We start from the raw sequence: 23,969 nt of genomic DNA, 5'->3' as shown, positions 1-23,969 counted from the left end.
GAAGATACATAGTAGTATCCTTAAAGTGTCCAGGAGTTGAAATAAATTCCCAGCATATAACTGAAGATACATAGGAGTACCCTTAAAATGTCCAGGAGTTGAAATAAATTCCCAGCATATAGTGAAATACTGATAGATAAGCAAACACATTATGACTCAGCCTTCCATCCTTCCGAGGTAGGTAAAATGAGGACCCAGATTGTTGGCGGCAATTAAGCTGACTTTGTAATAATGCCGCTTGGGGTGTGTGTGTGAAAGCCCTAATAAGCAGGCATATACATAGAATGAAGGCTACTGCTAAGCTTGTAAGCCGCCCTGAGTCTTCGGAGAAGGGCGGGATATAAATGGAATAAAAATAAAAATAAATAAATAAATAAATATTAATAGCATTGATTTAATTAATTTTATTTAGATTACATTAAATGTCATTCGCTATACATGACCCTCCAGACTTTTGGAAGTTTTCTCCTACAGTGCTACTAAAAACTAAGGGTCCCTTTGTCATAAAAAGGGAGGGAGGGAGGAAGGAAGGAAGATTTGCATACAATTCTGCAAACTGGGAATGAACAACAAAAATGCCAAACTACCTGAAAGATTCTTGTATGGGGCTTCCTGAATTCATAATAAATAAACATACATTTTAAAAAAGAGAAATATAAAATAAAATAGCTGAGATATCAGGAAAGATCTGCATCTTAGCTTATAAAATCAAATACACACACACATACCCACACACTGATGACAGGTGCTTTGGGAAGAGAACAACTTCTGTAGTATGCAATAATTAATGAAACACATGGGGCAAGGTTAAGTATTAATCATTTTTAGTATAAATTATAGCCTGAACACTGTTTCTATACTTTCACTGAACCCCAAAACAGCATTATGAACTTAATTTTTAAATATGAATTAGAAAACCCATAATGCTCAATATCATGATCTTAGAACAGGAGACAGAGTTTAGTCCCTCAAAATTTCTGAAGACAAGTGAGGTGCTCTGCTTTCAAAACTTGGTTTTATAGAGCCAGTTTGGTATAGTGGTGTAGTTGCTGGCCCAGAAACCAGGTGACTGAGAGTTATAGTCCCGTCTTAGGTCTCAAAACCAGCTGGGTGACTTGGCCCAGTCAGTCTCTCTCTCAGCCCAACCCATCTCAAAAGAGGAGGAAGAAGAAGTACCGTATATTATGTATGTTCATCACCTTGAGTTACCTATAGTTTTAAAGGTGGGATAAAATCTAATAAATGAGATTAATGGTCAGAAACATTTGGTTCCTAATTTGATACAGTCTGAGCACAATGAATGCCGAGAAAGGCACAAACCATTGAAAATTATAACCCCAAATTTACCTGAAAGGAAGACAACCACAATTTAAGGTAAGTCATCATCTAATTCAAAGGAGAATTAGAGGTCATCTCATTTGCGTCATTACTATATTCTCAGCAAACCTAAAAGGACCCTCCTGTTTAAAGTTAAATTATTTAGGAGGAAAACTGTAAGGTTTCCTTTTTGGGTAGATATTGTTAAATTCAAAAAAAGTATTTTTATAAGGATACAGAGCAACACCTCTGTATATGTGTGCGTCTGTGTGTGAAGCGTGCTGAAAAAGGAGAAGGAATTGTGTAAACAGCAGAGCCATCTGCTGTATTTCAGTGAAACTACAGCACTAAAATTGTAGAGGAATTCATTTTAATCCTAAACTACCCAAACATGGGACAAATCTTTATTTCCTGTTTCGGCCTAACCGAAGGCCATCGACAGGCAGTAGTCACAACAGTGACAGCTCATATTTGTGCTCATATTTATATATATATAAATAGCATCTGCTGTGTTGGACTAAAGGCAGGAAGAACTACAAAAATTCCTTCTGTGATTTTAGGTCAGTCACTTGCTCTTTGCCCAACCTATCTCAGATTAGAAATTGTTGAGAATATTTATAGCTTAGGTTGTAGGTTTTGGCAGGGGTCTCTGTTCTCCAAGCGTGCTGTTTAGCTCCCGGACATTTCCTTACCAAACCACGTAACGTCTTCAGTGAGGTTTCGGGGTAGCCCAAAAACTCAAGACACTTCACCACCAGACACCAGCCCCGCTGAAGGTGTTACCTAGTTTGGTAAGAAAACGTCTGGGAGCTAAACAGCAAGCTTGGTGAACAGACCCCTGTCAAAACCTATCTCAGATTGTTGTGGGGAAACACAAAGGATGAAGGGTAATGTATTATCCCTTGAAATTCTAAATGAAAAGTGGATATAGAAATCTACTGAGAGCTAATGCCCTTCCCTTGAAGCTAATAGAGTGGATGGGAAGAACTTTTAGACAATTTTAAGCAGCTCTCAATATTTCTGCAATTAGTTAGAGCACGTGCAACTTCTGCAATCAGGCTACACATAAGATTCAGAGAAAAGTTCCCATCTTTTCCCCCCCCTGCTACTTAAGAGTATAGCTTCCAGTTTAATCAACTGACTCAATCTTAGCTCATCTGATTCTTGTAATGCCCTAAACCATGGTTTGATTATAGGTAATCTTTGCTTAATAACTGACTCATTTAGCATCTGTTTGCAATTAGAATAGTGATCAAGAAGTAACTTTGCCACCAGTCCTCACATTTGTGACCTTCACAGCTCTGTAAAGCAAAGGAAAGCTGAATAAAAGCATCAGCACAGTGGTGGTTTCACTTCACAGCTGCTAAATTCAATTGCAGTTGCTAAAGGAGGACTACCTGTAACTATTTACCAAATGCCACCATTCACAGGGTTCACATAGCAGTTAATGCCATAAACCACAGCTTATAAACTATAATTGGTTGTCATTGTACAACATGCTAAATAATGCACCAGAAATATAGTCAGTTTAGAACAGGGGGTGTCAAACTGCTGGTCCGTGGGCCGGATGCATAATAGCGAAACCGCGCCCACCCCATTGCCGGCAATGGCAAAAAAGTCATTATTAGAAAGCTCAAATGGCTGGCTAGTTTACAGAACTGAAGCATTCCACAAAGCAGCAATCTGTTGCAAACAGTACCAAATCAAAAGATGTGGAAGTTACCTGCCATCATGGCTACAAGACTGGCTTTGTAGACATTTGTAAGCGATCCCAGCTCTCCTGTTCCCAAGATAGTTTTCATATGAACGTTGCCGCAGGCCTTGCGGAATTGACGGATTTCTTCATAAAGGTCTGCGAGGAATAATAAATAAATAAATAAATGTAAGGGGGGGGGGGTAAATCATGTTAGCATCCTTTAATAGAAGAGGATATATGTAGTTCGGGGTTGAACAATGGGGTCATCTAGGTCTGGTTGTTTGCATGCAGAGGTTTCATTACCTAAGTAGGTAACATCAATAACGTTACCTAGGTGGGTAATGAAACTTCTGCAAGCAAATAATCAATCTCAGAGAGCACCAAGGACTGCCTGGCATCTTTTACTTTATTATCATCAGATTTCCAGTTTGGATTTAAACAGTGAAAAATGAACAAATGCAGATTAAACTTTTCCTGCCAATTGCTGATCAAAATAATAAGGAAACAATTGGGACTCTTGCAAAAAGTTCTGGACTGCTACCACCATTTTGTTTTCTAAAAATATTTAAGGGGTCTATTTGCAAATAAAGATGAAGTTAAATGCTGGTCCTACGTGCCATGCCAGTGTCCATGATGATGATGATGATGATGATGATGATGATGATGATGATGATAATAATAATAATAATAATAATAATAATAATAATAATAATAATAATAATAATAATAATAAAAAGGCAGGGTGGGTGTCAGACCTGCCACAAGTTAAACCTCTAAATAGAAATGATCCTTGCCCCCCTTTGTTGAAAAAGGTACAGTTTATTAAAGGTCACATGTATTGCAGTATTGTAAAACCAAAATTGAGCAAAATCCCTCCCTTAACTGTCTCTCATTGCCCAACCCATTGTAACCAATCAGGTTCTAGCAAGATGTTTTCTTAACAGTCAGTCCAAGCAAAGTTTGGTATGTGGCTCCTTCCAGCTGGGTGACCTTGAGGCAGCATCTCAAGGAGATGCAGCCCTTACTTTCATTTTCCCCCAAGCCTTCCCCACTTCCTTCCCCCTCCCCACAGTTCATGTCAGTCTGTCACTGCACAGCACAGTGGGAAACCTGTTGAAGCAATCTCTTTGAAGGCCCAACAGTATTCATAGGAAGCCCAACCAAGGTAACAAAATTCTTTTTCTAATGTTTTATTACATGTTGATTATTTCAGTGAAAGCCTCATTATCCCAGAAGACTAACAGGTATATTAGAGACTGAATAGCTCTTCCATTTTCAAGGGCAGTGTATCACTGAATATGCTGGGAGGGTTTCGATTGAACTTTGGCAACAGGGATCATAGGACTTCCCTGATCTTCAAGTATCTTTGGATCCAAGTCCAGATTCCAAGATTTATACAGCTTTTATCCTTTCCTATTGCTTATGACATACTCTTAGAGAAAAAAAACCTCACAAGAATTTTAGTAGGGTCCCCCCCCCCGAAGTATGAATAAAAAAAGCTGTGCATCAAAAAAAAAGACTTTTGTAACTCCAATGCAAGGACTCCATTCCTAAATGAAAAAAAAGGGATACAGTACTCACAATAACTTGCTTTTATATTCCAGTCCATTAAGAGAACACTTAAAATAACTGTTAAAGCCCAAGCTTAGCCAAATTATAGTTCAAGTGTTATACAGATACACTACAATAGGTAGCAGCAGATTTAACTTAAAGATGAGCATAATTGGACATACGTTAGAGTACTTAACATTTTCAGTGATTTTAGAGTTGCATTCAGTGCTGAAAGACTGTTCTGTGAGCCCAACGGCTTTCCATCAAACATAACCCTCAACTTTGCCACAAGCTCTTTATAGAGCTTTTTTTTTAAAAAAAAAAAAAGGAGAGTGCTGAAGGAGGGAGAGGAACATTCAAGGCCATTCCTTTCAAAATGCACCTGATCACTTCTCTAATTCACAATCCATCACAAATCAACTTTTAATTGGACTATCTCAACTACAAATACGTAGACACGGTTAACTTGGAAGCAAAGAAAATACAACAGATGTGTCCAGAATCTTTTTTCTTTACACTAAAGAAAGTCCTTGACTTGCGTTTAGTGACCGTTCAAAGTTACGGCACTGAAAAAAAAGTGACTTATGGCAGTTTTTCACACTTACGACCATTGCAGCATCCGCAGGGTCATGAGATCAAAATTCAGATGTTTGGCAACTGGCTCATATTGATGACGATTGTGGTGTCCCGGGGTCATGCGATCACCTTTTGTGATCTTTCAGTAAGCCAAGTCAAGGGGGAAGCCAGATTCACTTAACTGTGTTACTATCTTAACAAGTGCAATGATACACTTAACAACTGTAGCAAGAAAGGTTGTAAAGAGGGACAAAACTCACTTAACATTTGTGTCGATTAGCAACAGAAATTTTGGGCTCAGCTGTGGTCATAGGTTGAGGGCTACCCATATAGTATCCTTCAAATGCCAGCTCAAACTCGCCATTCCTGTGAAAACCATTAAATACAATGTCAGTTGTACTCTATCTAAATTTAAGTACACCAAGTAAAGAATGACATTGTCTTCAGTTTTCTATTTATTTATTTTTAGACATTACGTTTATATGCCACCCATCTCACTGTTGATTCTGAGCAGCTTATTGCCTTCATTTGCCCTCTCTTCCCTGGCATCATTTCTCCTATTTTAAATTTTAAATTGTAATTTCCCTAGACTTCTTGTTCTTTGCAAGCTGCCAGGCCCACCATTGGTGTTCTATCATGGGCAACCAGCAGCCACAAGCAGTATGGGGGGGTCTGAGATCTCGTTTTTGCAGTCCTTGGAAGATCTCCAACTATGTGACAGCAGTTTCCAGCTTCTTTAAGGTGAGAAACACATAAAAGTTGTAACGTAAGCCCTAAAAAAAGTATAGTTAAAAAACAAAAAAAACCACTTTCATCTTCTCCAAATTGTGTTGGTATGACTGTAACCCCTCTGGTGTTTTCAGTCCTGTCTTAAGTGGCCACCAAAGAATTGCCACACTTGATCTGTATGGTCAGTTCTGACCACCACCTCTCAACTGGGAAAAATAATCAGAAATGGGCAACATACAGGACTGAATTAAGTTCTATTGCCTATTCACAAGATGGCTGCCATGAGACACCAGCTAGTCTGTTCACAAAATTGTTGCTTATCATGACCAGTCACAAAGCATACATTTACTAGAATAAAAATGGTGAGATATTTCTGGCTATCCCTTCTGATCCAGTTCCTGGGACTGGAGCCCCAAATGTCAAACTTTTTTGGCCAACTGGATACCTGTCCAAATACGGCAGTGGGGTGTAGCCATCCATCATTCTATTGGGCCCATATGGCTGAATGCTTAGATATGGGAGAGACACGGGGGATGGGGGGAGGGGAGTCAGATTCAAGTCACTCTCAAGTCACCATATCACAAAAAAAATGTTGAGAGTTTGGAAAAAATTCAGAGAACAGCAAAGTCCTGGAGACTAAAACATACGAAGAATGGCTATGGGACTTGGGTTTGGCTAGTCTAAAGAAAAGAAGAAATAGGGGAGACATGATAGCATTGTTCCAGTATCTGAGGGGCTGCCACAAGGCAGAGAGGGTCAAGTTGTTCACCAAAGCGCCAGAGGGAAGGACGAGAAACAACGGTTGGAAACAGACCAAAGAGAGAAGCAACCTGGAATTAAGGAGAAACCTATCACTTTAATATTTCAACCTAAAATCTCTTCATTTCATATTTTATTTTTATCTATTAGCAAATAATTTATCCTCATCATTCAATTTTAATCCCCAAGTCCATTAAGAGCTATCAGAAATAATATATCTTAAACAAGTAAATCAATTCCATATTTTTTCATTTATTTTACACACTAATTTATCATTTTCTCTAAAAAAAATCTCTTCCTCTCATATCTTATCTCATATTGATAAACAAATCTTTAAAGCCTCATCATTCAAGGTTAATCAGAAAAAAATTCTATTAAGAGCTACTAGAAACAACACCATATTGAAATTTAATCCCATCAAATCAAGTCCCACAAATTAATTTCTTATCTTTTCTTCATACCTCTTAGAAACCTTTCCACAAGTTTAACACTTTCCTGCCATTTTAATACCACAGCTTATCACTTTCTCTAAAAATACAACAAAAAATTCTTCTCTTATCATATCTTATCTATAGACAAATCTTTAAAGCCTCATCATTTAATCCTGGTCAAGAAAAATTCATTAAAAGCTCCTTAGAAAAAAACCCCCATCAAATACATTTTAACCTTGATCGAAGAAAGCAACTTTATATATCTTATTTTTACTTTTAAAAATCTTGATGGTTATTCCTTTTAAGTAGGTTCCAGAAATGATTTTTTTTATTCCCTTTTAATCTTTTCTCAGGAACTCAGGCTGAGAATTTTTAATTTTAATTTTAACTGGGGTTTTTATTTTCTCTCAGGGTTTCATTTAATCTTTTTTAATTGTTTTAACTTTTGTATTGATTTTCTTTTAAATATCCTGTAAACCGCCCTGAGTCCTTAGGGAAAGGGCGGTATATAAATCTAAATAATAAATAATAAATAAATAAATAAATAAATAAATAAATAAATAAATAAATTCCCTCAGGGATGTAAAACATTTCTTTCTAAGTCCAAAATAAAACAGTTATCCTAGTCATTCTTCTGAATTGAAATCTTCACATTCAAAGTCACTCTTCCCATTTACTACTTGTGTGTCTGTTTTAGCTATTAAAAAATTAATTGATTTCATTTGTGAATCCTGTATAACATCTTTGTCATTCTTGTATCCTGCCAATTTTAAATCCCTGTGCAAAACAGCCTAATTCTCACTTATATCCTCTCCTCTCTTGAACCCATTTTTATAGTAAGAAACAATCTTAAAAAGAAACTTCTGAATACTGCCAAATATCCTTGTATTTTTCCAGAGTTAAAATACTTTTCTCCATTCTGTATCAGCAGATCTTCTCCTTTAATTATAATCTTTAAATTTTTTTGTGGTTGCTTCTAGTAGCCAGCCTTCAAAATCTCCTTTTACACTGTTTTTCTCTAATCCACAACATTTTCTCAGGGAAAGATTTCTTACATGTAAACTCAAAATCTTCATATACTTTTAGTAAGATTCTAAACAAACTACAGAAAGTATTCTTATTTTTTCAAAGTGTTGCATGCAGTCTTTTTAAAAAGTTTCCCATTCTAATCACCCTTTTGCCGCTTATTTCCAAATAAAAAATGTTTTCTTTAACTTTTAAACTTACGTAAATTCTATTTTAATGTGAGTTGGAGGACAACCACCCAGTGTGATAAAACATGTCATTCTGAAGGTTCTTAATATCCAAAAAGCAATTTAGAAGCGATTTCAAGTGAAAATTATCAAGAAAGGAAGAGGGCAAATCCAGTATCTCTTTTAGGGCTCCGAATCACAGCTTGGACAAAATTCATTCACCAGAAAAAGCAAACAGTTATGTTGAGAAATCACTTTGCCTCTTTCAAATCAGACTCAGTTGGGGCAATTCCATCAAGCAAGCTGAACTACGGTAGTCCTCAACTTACAAAGTTCGTTTAGTGACCGTTTGAAGTTACAATGGCACTAAAAAAAGTATGACCGTTTTCAATCCTTATGGGCTGTTGCAGCATCCCCATGGTCAGCTGATGAAAATTCAGATGCTTGGCACAACTGACTCATATTTATGACGGTTACGGTGTCCCAGGGTCATGTGATCACCTTTTGTGATCTTCTGACAAGCAAAGTCAATGGGGAAGCCAGATTCGCTTAACAACCCCTGTTACTAACTTAACAACTGCAGGGATTCACTTAACAACTGTGGAGAGAGAAATGTAGTAAAATGGGGCAAAATTCATTTAACAAATGTCTCCCTTAGCAACAAAAACTTTGGCTCAGCCCTCTTTCTTCGCTTGCCTTCTTCTAAATATTACCTTGAAAGCAAGAACTGCACTTTGCAACCTACTCTGAAAGTCTTTTTGGCCACAAATATAATAAAATAAAATATAATAAAAAGCTGTTATGAAAGAGGTGGAGGTTATCATCACTATATCATTCAGCCAAAACAATGCGGGAGGGGGGGAGTTGTGTTTTAATGCAAGGATGTTAATTGCATCCCTTTTTTCCCCCTCTACCCAGAATCCAATTGTTGGGAGCTCTGTCAGCACTTAAAGGCAAACCATTCGAAGTACATTAAGGAAAACCCAATTACAGGGAAAAGATATCTCCTGTGGCATTAAAATCTACTAATTAATAGCATTCTAGGGAGACAACTAGCCATAGCAATCTAAACAGTAACACATGTGCCTTGAAACTCTGTGAAAACCAATTAGAAAATACAGATTTTGTTGTCAAGAATCCAGCACACCTTTTTTTAAAACGACACACCACCTAAACCAAAAAACCCTCTTTGAATTCTTTTTAACAATTGTGTTGCAAAGAATTAGAACACTAGAACCCCACTAGTTTTCTTTTCACACACACACACACACACACACACACACACACACACACACACACAGGCTCTTAATTTAGAGAAAAGTGTGGATGGATTGAATTTTCACAATACAGCTTTGCAGAAAATGTCGATTCTATTTTTTACACACACACACACACACACACACACACACACACACACACACACGAGAGGTATTTGCAAAATTTGTGGCAGCTGTAAACACATTTAGTTTGTTTTTTTAAAAAAGGCAACCACCTGCAAGCGTGCAAAAAAAGAGGTTCAAAATTTCTGAAGAATCACTTGGAAATTCTGAACACGCTGAATATGGTTGCAAACTCTTAGCCAACTACAACTACAGCAAAATGTTTGCGTTCTTTTCCTAAGAGCCCAGAAGTCTCTCTTTGTGCCCATAATGTAGCCACTAGCTAAGAAAATAAGACTCTTCTCAAAGCAGGCAAATGAAAGGTAACTAAATCTCCACTACGAAGTTGCTGACTATCTATGTTAGTCCATCTTTCGGTATATATTATAGGCGATGGCATGTAGAGGTGTTCACGCTTAGCAACCATTCAAAATTACAATGGCACTGAACAGTGACTTCTGACTACTCCTCACACTTACGGCCATCAGAAACATCCCCACGGTCATGTGATCACAATTCAGGCACTTGACAACTGGCACAAAATTATGACAATCACAGGGTCCTGCGGTTCCATGATCCAAATGATCTTGCACTTAACTGTGGGTGATTTGTTTAACAACCACAACTGGAACGACCATCGTAAGCTTGTGTGGTGATGTGATTTCCCCCCCCCTTTATGACAGTGTCATTTAGAGATGGAGTTCCCAGTCCTAATTAAGGTCGTTAACCGGGACTACCTGCATGGAATTTCTGATCATGTCTGGCAACCAGCAACTGAACAAATGGTTTAAAATGAGCTGAGAATTAAAAACTTAAATATGTATTTTTTTCACCTTAGCAGGGGTGTCAAACTCAATTTCATTGAGGGCCGCATCAGCATTGTGGTTGCCCTCAAGGGGCCGGGTGGGTGTGGCCTACTGGGTGGGCGTGGCTAGAGTGCGTATGGCCTACTGGGTGGGCATGGCCAGCTCTACATCGTTCGCATCAAGGGTGCCTATGGGTGCCTGGGCAGGAGTGGGACATATTTGAGGGTCTCTGGCAGGAGGGTCTCTGGGCCAGGGCCAAGGCAGTGGGAGCCGTTCCCTCACTGTTTCCAGGATGGCTTTGTGGGCCACATGAAACCACTTTGCGGGCCGGATCTGGCCCCTGGGCCTTGTGTTTGACATGTCTGCCTTAGAGACTTAGGACCCAGTTAAAAATGAAGGGTGGGAAGTTTATACTTTCAAGATCACTGCAGATGGGAACTGTAGCCAAGAAATTAAAAGATGCTTGCTCCTCGGGAGGAAAGCCATGGCAAATCTAGACAGCACACTAAAAAGCAGAGACATCACCCTGTCAACAAAAGTGCGTATAGTCAAGGCTATGGTCTTCCCAGTTGCAATGTATGGCTGTGAAAGTTGGACCATAAGAAAGGCTGAGCGCCAAAGAATTGAGGCCTTTGAACTATGGTGCTGGAGAAGACTCCTGCGAGTCCCTTGGACTAAAAGGCGATCAAACCGGTCAGTCCTAGAGGAGATCAACCCTGACTGCTCTTTAGAAGGCCAGATCCTGAAGCTAAAACTCAAATACTTTGGCCACCTAATGAGAAGGAAGGACTCACTGGAGAAGAGCCTAATGCTGGGAAAGATTGAGGGCAAGAGAAGAAGGGTACAACAGAGAATGAGGTGGCTGGATGGAGTCACTGAAGCAGTAGGCGTGAGCTTAAATGGACTCCAGAAGATGGTAGAGGACAGGAAGGCCTGGAGGAACGTTGTCCATAGGGTCGCGATGGGTTGGACACGACTTCGCAGCTAACAAAAACAACAAGCCTTACAGTAAAGTAGATTTAGCTCATCTAGCTAAATTTTCCTGACTGATTTATCCAGCAGGGCTGACACGGGGGTGGGAGGTGGAGGCAATCTATCCTAGAACTTTGATTTTAAGACTATGCAAATGCTCACCTTCCCATTGGCCCGTCAGTACTAAGGTTCGGTTAATGACAACATCAATCTCTCTGGCCCCTTCTTCCACAGCTAGCTGGATCTCCGCTAAACGAATTTTCAGAGCTGTCTGTCCTGCCGGGAATCCAGTTGCCACTAAGAACAGAAAAACAAAATCCATTAAAAACATGAGGGATATTAAAATAGTGTGGCAATATACCATAACAGGACCTAGATATAGGACTTCTATTAGACCTCTCAGCAACTTTTGATTCCATCAGTCATGGTCACAATCAGGTGCCCAAACTGTAAGTGGTATGGATGTTTTGACCTAGTGTTTGGAGTCTCTGTGAGGATCCAAATGGAGCAAACCAAGGCCAAGTTAAATTTGTCGAAGACTGAATTACTGATGAGTAAGCATCCAATAGCATTGGCTCCAGTCCATAAAGAAAAATGTACATCACTGCTGTTTCATGCAGCTGCTAGTGTAGGCAGGCTTGCTGAGAGTTCCCACCCACCCCTGGGAGGTTTGTGAGATGGGGGCAAAATGACAAGCCATAGATAGATGAGAGACAGAGAGACAAAGAGAGAGAGAGAAGGACAGAGAGAGAGAGGGAGAGAGAGGGAGAGAGGGAGAGAGAGAGAGAGAGAGAGAGAGAGAGAGAGAGAGAGAGAGTGTTGTGATTCAGTGTCAGCCTGTGCTCCCAGCAGCTGAGTCTGATGAATCTGAGGAGGAGAAGGGGTTTGGAGAGCCTTTGGTGTCAGAGGGAGGCTCTGATGCACTGCAGGACACTCAGCCTGGCCCCTCCAGTCATGTTCCTCATGAGGCTCAGCTGTGTGAGTACGAGGTGTTGGACTCAGAAGAGTCACAGCTGAATCTGTTCAGAGACGCTAGAAGCAGAAGGCAATCCAGCAGAGCAGAGCAGAGCAAATCAATGAGGCAACTCAGTGAGAGGAGGAGAAGGCAGTGAGAAGCCATGCCTTGGGGCTGATAATAAAAGGGGAAGGTGTGGGCGGGGCTGGTTGCTGAAGGCAACCATTTGGAGACATTCTAAGGGAATCCTGGTCTGTTCCTGATACTTCTGTTTAACTCTTGTTGACTCTTGTTTGATATTTTGATTCATTTATTGAAGGAAATATTCTGTTGCTTTTTTGTTTGAACTGTAAATAAATTTGGGTTGGGTTTTTCCAGCCTATTGACTGTAAAAAGGAAAAAAGGGGTTGTCCCCGACACGCAAACAGGGCTGGTCGTAGGCTGGAACAGAACAGAGACAGAGACACAGAGAGAGAGAGAGAGAGAGAGGGAGGGAGAGAGAGAGAAAGACAGAGAAAGTCAGACAGAGAGACAAAGAGACAGAGAGAGTGAAACAGAGAGAGAGAGAGAGAGAGAGAGACAGACAGACTCACTTTCCCTGTGATTTTTTCTTTGAGAATTGGGGGGGTTAAGAAAAGAAGTTAAATACAGGTAGTCCTTGCATAACAGCGGCGTTTTTAGTGACTATTTGAAGTTATGACAGCACTGAAAAACTAACTTTACAATTGATCTTCATGTGGCTCTTGCCCACTAACCTTACAACTTACAACCACCACAGTCTCCCATAATCCTTCAACCACCATTTGTGTGTTTCACAGTCGGCTTCCAACAAACAAAGTCAAAGGAGAAGCCAGTAGTAAAATCACAAGTAGTAAGGTCTTGCTTAATGACCACAGGTGATTTGTTTAACAACCGCAGCAGAAGTGAGGTTTTATGCCTGTCACAGTCATGTGGTATCTCATTTTACAACCACGTTGCTTTGCTACTGAGTTGCTCATCCCAATTGTGGCTGTTAAGTGAGGAATGCCTGCATGTGCTTTCTTTGGGGTTCTTTTCCTTGTTAAATTAATCGCTCCTGCGACCCATGGTGGACTTTCTGAATCACTTTGGATCTAAACAGAAGCAGACTGAAGTAGCAACACTGCACAAGTACATCTCATTTCATTTCACGTCATTGATTTTGATCATGGACTTTTAGGGCTCAACTTTTCTTTTTAATTCAGAACTGTATCAAGGTTAGCTTCTAGTAACATATGGCATCCCATATGGCACATATGGCACATATGGGACTGTTCATCAGTCAAGAACAAGACAGAATCTTTTGATTTTTTTCTTCTTTTTATGACCCTGTGATCCTTTGATTTGGGGTGGAATCAGAGCGACTGAATGGAGCTGAGCATTTACTGGCCAGATGCCCTCCCTGACGCCTATGCAGAGTTCGCAGCAGATATTTTCTCTTTGTGCTCTGATAGAGAAATATCTTTTGCTGCCTAGGATTGAACTCTCCACCTTCTGAGTGGGAGGCGAGCGTCTTCACCTCTAGGCCACCATGCCACTCAAGCCAGAATCTTTAAGGAACCAAATAAATAAAATTAGCATACAATTCTGAATCTCCCCTTCTGAAATTCAGGCAGAGAGCTTACCTGAAGCTACTGGGATGTGGCAGCCAGCAGATTTGAGAGCCTTAACTGCATCAGTCACTCTAGCCGGATAGACACAAACTGCTGCTGTGGTAATGCCTGGAAAGGAACCATCGTCAAAGCTCTGTTATCTTCAATGAAGGAGAATATTTGTAGCTCAGAGTTGAAATGAGGGGTCCTTAGTGAGCTCTGAATTTGGAGGTTTTCTTGCAGACATTTCATTACTCAAGTTGGTAACTTCATCAGCACCCAAGCACTGCTTGAGCACTGTTGATGTTACCTAGTTTGGGTAATGAAACATCTGCAAGAAAACCACCAAGCTCAGCGAGCACTAAGGATCCCTCCGTTACCTTCATGTGGCTCTTGTCCACTAACCTAATTCCCTCCAATGGAGCCTTCCCTAATTTTGCTCTCTGCATAGATGGACTTCAACCACCCAAATCCCCAGCCATGTAGGGTTTATGAGAGTCCATGATCGACCAGTCTAGCTTGGGAAGGAGTCCCTAGCATTTAATTTGCCTTCCTGAAGAAAGCCTTCAAAGTCCTCTCCCACATGTTTGCAGAGGCAACAAGTTAAACACTATTTTGGAAGAATTTTGAAGATCTTTCAGACGTTCCCGCCAAAAACAGAAAAGTTATGTGTATCTGTTCAAGATGCAAGTCAGTCATTGGAATATTAACTCACATGACTAGGTTTTCCTGTCATGGCCATAATGTAAGCTAAAATCCAATGATAATTTCCATGACTTTAGAGGCATAAAGAACAATGGACATTTCTGGAATACTGCAGCCAATTTTGGTCACCGTATCACAAAAAAGATGTTGAGAGTTTGGGAAAAAAATTCAGAGAAGAGCAACTAAGATGACCAAAGGCCTGGAGACTAAAACATACAAAGAACGGCTACAGGACTTGGGTATGGCTAGTCTAAAGAAAAGAAGAAATAGGGGAGACATGATAGCAGTATTCCAGGATCTGAGGGGCTGCCACAAGGAAGAGGGGGGCAGGTTGTTCACCAAAGCACCAGATGGAAGGACGAGAAGGTTGGAAACCGATCAAAGAGAGAAGCAACCTGGAATTAAGGAGAAACTTTCTGACAGTGAGGACAATCAAGCAGTGGAACAGCTTACTCCCAGAAATCGTGGGTGCTCCATCACTGGAGATTTTTAAGAAGAGACTAGACATTCACCTGTCTGAGACGGTATATGTTCTCCTGCTTGAGCAGGGGGCTGGACTAGAAGACCCCCAAGTTCCCTTCCAGCTCTATTCTATTCTATTCTATTCTATTCTATTCTATTCTATTCTATTCTATTCTATTCTATTCTATTCTATTCTATTCTATTCTATTCTATTCCACTCCACTCCACTCCACTCCACTCCTCTATTCCATCATGTTATTCTATTCTATTCTATTCTATTCTATTCTATTCTATTCTATTCTATTCTATTCCATTCCATTCCACTCCACTCCACTCCACTGCACTCCTCTATTCCATCATGTTATTCTATTCTATTCTATTCTATTCTATTCTATTCTATTCTATTCTATTCTATTCTATTCTATTCTATTCTATTCTATTCTATTCTATTCTATTCTATTCTATTCTATTCTATTCTATTCGGCAATATCCTTAATATTTGAGAATTATCAGGACCTCAAGCGCTGTGAATTTTTCATGCTTGGGGAATGGCTTGAAGAGCGATTATGCCACACTGGTAGGATTGATCCACTCTAAACCTGTGCAAGGCAGTTCTAATGTTCCTTAATGCGATTTGCATTAGTGAGAAAGTGGTTTGCTTTTTCTCACAGCCTCCACTTAGCCTCGTCCAGCACTTGAAAATGTTGAAGGAAGCTACAGGGGGGGGGGGAAGCAAAACAAAGCAATTCTCCTGCCATTTTGTTTTGTTTTGTTTTTCAAGAGGACTTTCAATCCACTTGGGTCAATTGTTCTGGTGCTGTTGTATTGCAATATACTTCACCATGTTTTTCCCCCTCTTTTCTTCCATTTTCACGCTGCATATCACATTGCTAACACAGCTATATCTACTCAGCTTGTTTCTCTGTTTGACGAAGGACAAGAACATTAAAAATGATCAGTACGCCTTACTCAGATAGAACCAAGGTTTCGTAACCACAAGGTACCTTTATCATGCATTTTCAAGGCTTGTAACAAATCCTCTCGGATGGGATGTTTGGCTTTGTAGCACAATCTGCAAACATTGGATGGGGTGTCATCTCCAGAAAGGGTGGTGAGGTCTATGCAGGTGACGGCTCTCAAAAGCCAAGCTGCCTTTATTTTAAAAACACACACACCAAAACTATCAAAATAATGTCCTTACAACTGAGCTACATAGTTGGTACAAATAGTCCTTGACTTACAACCGTTCATTCAATGAACATTCGAAGTTACAACCGGACTAAAAAATGTAACTTACAACCATTGTTCACACTTAAGACTTGCTGCAGAATCCCCATGGTCATGTGATCAAAATTCAGACGTTTGGCAACTGGCATGACCTCTTTTAAATAGTGCATTCACGTGCAGCATCCTGGGGTCATGTGATCACCTTTTGCAATCTTCTGACAAGTAAAGTCAACGGAGAAGCCAGATTCACTTAGCATCCATGTTACTAACTTAACAACTGCAGTGATTCACTTAACAACCGTGGCAAGAAAGATTGTAAAATGGAGTAAAACTGACTTAACAACTCTCTTGCTTAGCAATGTAGATGTGGGGCCCGTTTGTATGCGTAATTCGAGGACTACCTGTAATTGTGGTTGGATCCTTGATTAGAGTAACCACAGATGACCAATAGATGGCAGCTAAGAGTTTTCTATGTGTTTTGCTGCCATCTGGTGGTAGTCTTAAGTTTTCTCACAGGACAGATAAACCAGAGAAAGAACCATAGGGTGCATGGTGGCTTCCCTTTTTTATATCTCCAGAATACCACAACTGTAAGTTGAACTGATTCAAAGTCTTTCATGGTCAAGGGTAGACACAAACATGGATCACCTCAGTCCTAGTCCAATAGCAGCCTCTAGTCCAGAGGTGTCAAACTCGCCACGTTACGTGATGTGACGTATCGCGGCTTTTTCCCCATTGCCGGAGCTGGGGTGGGCATGATTTCAGCATGAAGCATCCGGCCTGCGGGCTAATAGTTTGACACCCCTGCTCTAGCCTATCATATTTCTCCTTCTTCTAATCTGCCTGCTTTTGATTTTAAACGTCACAAATTAAGTAGCAACTACTGCTTTTACATAAACAATAGTCAAATTAGTTAAGAAAACCAAGATCATGGCATCCGGCCCTCCCAATTCCTGACAAATAGATGGGGAAGAAATGGAGATAGTGACAGATTTTATTTTTCTGGGCTCCAAGATCACCGCAGATGGCGACTGCAGCCAAGAAATTAAAAGACGCTTGCTCCTGGGGAGGAAAGCCATGGCAAATCTAGACAGCACACTAAAAAGCAGAGACATCACCCTGTCAACAAAAGTGCGTATAGTCAAGGCTATGTTCTTCCCAGTTGCAATGTATGGCTGTGAAATTTGGACCATAAGAAAGGCTGAGCGCCAAAGAATTGAAGCCTTTGAACTATTGTGCTGGAGAAGACTCCTGCGAGTCCCTTGGACTGCAAGGCAATCAAACTGGTCAGTCCTAGAGGAGATCAACCCTGACTGCTCTTTAGAAGGCCAGATCCTGAAGTTGAAATTCAAAATACTTTGGCCACCTTATGAGAAGGAAGGACTCACTGGAGAAGAGCCTAATGCTGGGAAAGGTTGAGGGCAAGAGAAGAAGGGGACGAGAGAGAATGAGGTGGCTGGATGGAGTCACTGAAGCAGTAGGCGTGAGCCTAAATGGACTCCAGAAGATGGTAGAGGACAGGAAGGCCTGGAGGAACGTTGTCCATGGGGTTGCGATGGGTCGGACATGATTTTGCAACTAACAACAACAACAATGTATCTGCCAACATCATTTGGTACCTTGCATATTTACTAGCACCAAACCATTACTGAAAGCAGAAAAAGAGATTTCAACTTATTCTCCTACTCCACTCCATTATTAAAAGTATGCAACTCTTTTTTCTGTTTTGATTTAAAGCAAGTTTTTTTAGTGTAGAAAAGGGATTTACTTGAATCCCCATGTTATCTATAAGAAAGGATTAGGAATTAAATATGTATTAGCAAATGTAAACTCAGACAGCACGTTGGTTGAAAAATTATTACTGTATGTATGGGAAAAATTAATAAAAACTTTTACAAAAAAAGAAATAGAAAAGAATATACAATTAGCAGCTAGGAAGGGAAATCTAGTCTCCTTGTTTGCAAAATGTGAAGACAAATACAATTCCAAGAATCAGTCTGAACTGAAGAGGCAGTAGGATAAATAGTTTTTTAAAAATCATTTGGAAAGTTGTTTTTATCAATGGGGTCCTGCCCTGAAAACCTAACTGGGTAAAGCTAATCCTTGATTTATGACCACATTTGGGTCCAGAATTTCTGTTGCTAGGTAAAGCAGTTGTTAAGTGCATCAGTACCAATTTTAGGACCATTTTGTCACTGTTATTAAATGAATCACTAGAGTTGTTAAGTGAATCATGTGGTCATTAAGTGAATCCAGCCTCTCTCATTGACTTTGCCTGTCAGAAGCCAACTGGGAAGGTTGTAAAAGGCAATCACATGATGCTGCAAGAGTTGTAAGTACACGCCTGTTACCAAGTGTCTGAATTTTTTCCCCCAGTGCCATTGTAATTTCAAATGGTCACTGAACGAATGGTCGTTAACTTGAGGACTACATGTAATTCCTGAAAAATGTGATCTTTATTCACAGCATTTGGAAGTGAGGCAATTCCAACTTGTCCAGCAAGACGTCTATCTTAAAACTGTCAACTTCCATCCTGAAAGTCCAGGATGATTCTCATTTCCGAAAAGCTTACTGTTTATTGATATATTATTGGTATAAGCGAGGTATTCAATAAACAGTAAGCTTTTCAGAAATGTAAATTTTATTGGATTTTTATTAGGCTACTTCATCTGGAAGTTGACATTAAACTAACTCTAAAATCCCAAGGCATCAGACCATAGCATATAACAATAACTTTCCCAGCCAAACCCCACCCCCCACCCCCAGCCAGATATCCATGTATCTCATATAAACAAGTCCTCTTTGTTATGAAACCCATCTGCTATCTTCTTCACACCTGCTAGAATGTCCTTGAAAGGTTTCCATTCTGCCGACTTTCAGCAAGCTTCCATAGAACTGGAAAGGTTTCCATGCTGGCTCAGGAATTCTGGGAGTTGAAGTCCACGAGTCATAAAAGAGCCAAGGTTGTCTACCCTTGAACTAACCCCTTTGGAAACAACACCTTCCCCACCCCCATTCTAATGGCAAGATAAAAACATAGAGGTACATAGCTGCCAAATTTTCACTCTTGACGTAAACATTTGTATTTTAGGTGGGTTTTGTTGTTTTTTTGGCCTTCCAAGTCTGAAATTGAGTTGGATAAACAGATCATCTTTTATTGGCCCACTGTCACTATTGAGTTTTGATGACAAAAGTATCAAACATCATGCTAAAATTGATGGGAAAAGATTGTCTCTTTTGGAAACCCAACAGTGGGGACCTTCTCACCTGCCAATTCTTTTTCATGGTCCGATGCATTTGAATTTGCCCTGCCCGCTTTAGAACAGCTGGATGATTCACCCGAACTCGTGCAAGCCATGTGAGATCTAGAGGAAAAAAACATCCATTTACTTCCATCGCCATTTACATTCAAAATCAATTTTGGGAAGAAGAGAATCTGAAGGGGAGATGGGAGGAGCAGTGTTAGACATTGGTCCAACATTGGACCAATAATTGTTTAGGCCTTCTTCTTTCATATCACCAGCAACCATCACCTGTGGAATTTAACTTTTGTTGGAGGTGATCAGACAGGGGAAAGCTAAAACATGATAAAAATGAATTTTAAAAGTTTTTTGTTTTATACTATTGCCATCATCACTCCATCATCATCACAGAAAAACAGAGTTGGAAGGGACCTTGGAGGTCTTCTAGTCCATACCCTGTTCAAACAGGAGACCCTACTATTTCAGACAAATAGTTGTCCAATCTCTTCCTAAAAGCCTTCAGTGATGAAGCACTCACAATTTCCCAAGGCATGTTGTTCCAATGGTTAATTGTTCTGTCGGGAAATTTCTCCTTAGTTCTAGGTTGCTTCTCTCCTTGATTAGTTTCCATCCATTGCTTCCTGTCCTGCCTTCAGGTGCTTTGGAGAATAGGTTGACCCCCTCTTCTTTGTGGCAGCCCCTCAAATATTGGAAGACTGCTATCATGTCATCTTTAGTCTTCTTTTCACTAGACTAGACAATTCCTGCAACCGTTCTTTGTATGTTTCAGCCTCCAGTCCCCTAATCATCTCTGCTTCTCTTCTCTTTACTCTTTCTAGAGTCTCAACATCTTTTTTACATCATGGTGACCATCAAACAATAACTCAGCCTTTTTAGGATAAGGTCTAACACAGAGGCCCCCAACCTTTTGGGCACCAGGGACCGGTTCCATGGAGAGAGGTTTTTCCACGGACTGGAGACTGTGTGGTTTTGTGTGCTGCCTGCATCCCACAGATGGGGCTTTGCTTGTTTGTGTGGACTGGTTGCTGGCATGCCGCAACGGACCGGGGATTGTGGACGCCTAGTCTAGCACACAAGTTCTAGACTCATACATCACAATTAGTGGATTAATGAAGCTGGAGTTCTACAAAGGTTATCTGGACCACATAATAAGGTGTGAGGTCATCAATTTGTCATCAGATTGGCTGGTGGTGGGAAGGACTACGAGAGTCAGAAGACACAGGATGGGAAGGACTGGAGACTGAAAGTTGTACTGTTCTAGTTTCCTGCCGATCTGAGTGAGAGCAGGGCTGGGGGGAGGAGCTAAAGGGGAGTAGGTTCTACAATTGGTATTGGTAGTTGAAAATTCAACACAACTTTGTGTTGCTTGGTTGGTCAGCTGGGAAATAGCACAAAATGTGACAGCAGCACTTTGGTGGTGCAGTTACTCCTCGACTTACAACCATAATTGGACCCAAAATTTATGTTGCTAAGCAAGACAGTTGTTAAGTGAGTTTTGCTCCATTTCTTTCTGGCCACAGCTGTTAAGTGATTCACTGCAGCTGTTAGTGAATCTGTTAGACACCTGGTTGTTAAGTGAATCTGGCTTCCCCATTGAGTTTGCTTGTCAGAAGTTCGCAAAAGGCGATCACGGGACCCCGGGACACACTGCGACTGTCATTAATACGAACCAGTTGCCAAGCATCCAAATTCTGATTATGCGAACATGGGGATGCTGCAAAGGTCATGTGTGGAAAACAGTCACAAGTAACTTCATTCAGTGCCTTTGTAACTTCGATGGTTAGTAAATGAATGGTTGTAAGTCGAGGACTATATGTATTGCCTAGAATGAGACAGAGTTCTCCTTTGGATACTAATTCCCCTTCCTAGGTCCTGTGCTCATCCCGGATTCCAGATCTCTGGATTCTCGGTGCCCCTGATCCCTGGATCTTTCTGATGAGGTCAGTCTGTAATAAGTTCTCCTTATCCACATGATGCTCTAGAGAATTCAGTAAGTTGAAGTCCATGGATCTTAAAGTTGCTGAGGCTGAGAAACAATGCTGTAGATGACCCACCGTAATTGAAAATGGAGGGCCTGTGAATATTTATTATTTTTATTCTTATCCATTTACATCCCAATGACCTTAGCCCATCTCCACCTTCTCTTTCTCAGTCCCTCTTCATAGGGTTGCTATTTGAGGGGGGGGGAATGGCGATACAAGCACCATGCATGCCATCCTGAGCTCCTGAAGGAAAGACAGAATATTAATAAATATTCCACTGGCTCTAAAAAGGAAAACTGGATTGCACATCTGGGAAAGAAGAGGTCTGAATCATCTTGAATGTCTGCTGAAAGACAAAGACGTTTCAATTCATTAAACCTGGGAGTGTTAATAATACCATTTTTAATATGTCATCTGTTCCAATCAAATATTCATGGGGCTTCAGGGATCAAAGTAATTAAAGTAGTTAAACTACAGATAATTAGCCAACTTTCTTTAATCCTCCCTCTGGGGGCAAGGGGGATGGAAATACGCTTTGTTTCATCTGAAGATATGTTCCAAAGCTTTGCCTTCAAAACTGCATTCAGTCGTTTCTCTGGAAATTGCAATTTTGCTGGATTCCAGGACACTCAGTATATTTGGCTTAGGGTACAACGGCATATTTGGTGCTAAGCCAAAACCAAAATCATGCTAGAATAGCGCATTTCAAGGCTTCGGACCTGGACTTCTAAAAGGCTCCAAGAAGGCTAGAAAGCATAAACATAGCGCCTTTTCTACAAACTCCTAAACAACAACATTGCCAGGATTGCACAGCTTCCCTCTGTAGTTGTGATGCTGGGAAAAGTGTGGCTGTTTTAAAGGGGCTACCTCCATGCTCTTCAAAGCAGCACTTTGTGTAGGAGGGCCGAGTTAAATGGGTCATTAGTTTGGAGTCCTTGCGTTCCCATTTAAGTCCAGCCTCCCATAAATTCCATTGAGCCTTATCTAGCAAAAAAATTGTCTTGACCATTAAAAAATCAAATTCTTAGTTATAGGTAGCACATAATTTTTTTTAGTGCTTTGAACATTACTCCTCTTCTTGGATACTTTCTGGAGATCAGATCCAAGGCCCTAAAAAGACATTTATTTTCTTAGGCAGTCTGAAACAGCATTTCACTTAGAAATGTTCCCAAGAAACACCTCCCCAAAGTATTAAGCGGGAAATGCCAGCAGATCATAAATTCCTCTACAGGTAGTGCTCAACATATGATTGTAATGAAGCCTGCAATCCTAAAGTGAATCCATTGTTCATTATGGGCTATTTTTGCCCCAAAGTAAATGTGTTTTTGGCAAATACAGTCACAGGCCTGCAGATTGCTACAAACAGCCGTAAATGAGGGCTAGTTGCCAAGCGCCCAAACTGAGGTCACATGATCATGGAAGGAGGACAGCCATCAGAACTTCAGAACCAAGTCGTAGGTACTGGGGAGGGGGTTGTCTGTTGTAACCTCAAATGGACTCCAAAGGACCAGTCATACTAGTCCATACCATAGCCACAATGAAAGGAAAAATGACTTTTCAATTGCAGGCCCAGGTCCTCTGAAATACCTTGGCTGCCAATGTTTGCTAACAGCAGGGATTATATTTCCTTTCACACAACCCTCCAACCGTCTTTTGTTAATACTGGTTTTATCAGCTGATATGAGATTTGTCAAGTATGATTTAGCACCCTTTAGCTGCGTTAGACTGCAGTCACTCCAGTGATCTCAATGGCTCTGAAAACTTGACATTCAGTGGTTGTTAGTCCCCATAGGTTTCTGAGCTGTCTGGATTTTTTCTGCTGGGAATAAAAGATGGGTTTTCAATGTTGTTTCCTTCTTTTTAAAGTATACACCTCAGGTTTGGGGATGTCTAAATACCAATAATTACCAGGGCCATCATAAATTCATCTTGCATTGAGGCCTTAAAACGGGAGTCTTCAAACTTGGCCCTTTTATGACTTGTGGACTTCAACTCCCAAAATTCCTCAGCCAGGCCTGGCTGAGGAATTCTGGGAGTTGAAGTCCACAAGTCATAAAAGGGCCAAGTTTGAAGACCCCCTGCCTTAAAAACATGCCCCTTCCAGCAGATGCTTGACCCAGGATGAATTGTGAATCCAGTGAAGTGCTTGAATTTAAGTTTTTATCTTCCCCTGCACTGTTGTTTGAGTGACTTTATGCTTCTAACACTCCTATAAGTTCCTTTTGATAGAAGTAAATGAAAGGTCTCCAAATGTTAATATTGAAAGAGAAATTTAAAACTGAATATGCTGCAGTGGAAATTTACTAGGTGGATGGAGATGAGAACCAGGAAAGGAGAGCACAAAGAAAGGATGCTA

At 40.5% G+C, this 23,969-nt stretch overlaps 1 protein-coding gene across 2 annotated transcripts in view; it reads right to left on the bottom strand.

Moving 5' to 3' along the window:
- Window positions 1-23,969, bottom strand: part of DERA (deoxyribose-phosphate aldolase) — a 51,940-nt gene that overhangs the window by 26,459 nt on the left and 1,512 nt on the right. The window contains exons 2-6 of one of the 2 annotated variants that reach the window (XM_081330606.1): window positions 19,636-19,733; window positions 16,146-16,293; window positions 14,008-14,103; window positions 11,572-11,706; window positions 3,041-3,169 (exon numbers count right to left, since the gene is read on the bottom strand). In XM_081330606.1, coding sequence (XP_081186732.1) covers window positions 3,041-3,169; window positions 11,572-11,706; window positions 14,008-14,103; window positions 16,146-16,293; window positions 19,636-19,733 — 606 coding nt within the window. The remainder of the gene's footprint in view (window positions 1-3,040; window positions 3,170-11,571; window positions 11,707-14,007; window positions 14,104-16,145; window positions 16,294-19,635; window positions 19,734-23,969) is intronic. The other variant, XM_081330607.1, reaches the window with a different exon arrangement.

Source organism: Vipera berus (genome assembly GCF_964194415.1).
Source record: "Vipera berus genome assembly, chromosome: 6".
NCBI classification, from domain to species: domain Eukaryota; kingdom Metazoa; phylum Chordata; class Lepidosauria; order Squamata; family Viperidae; genus Vipera; species Vipera berus.
Note: the sequence above shows the minus strand (reverse complement) of the source record. Positions and strands in the feature narration are given on the sequence as shown.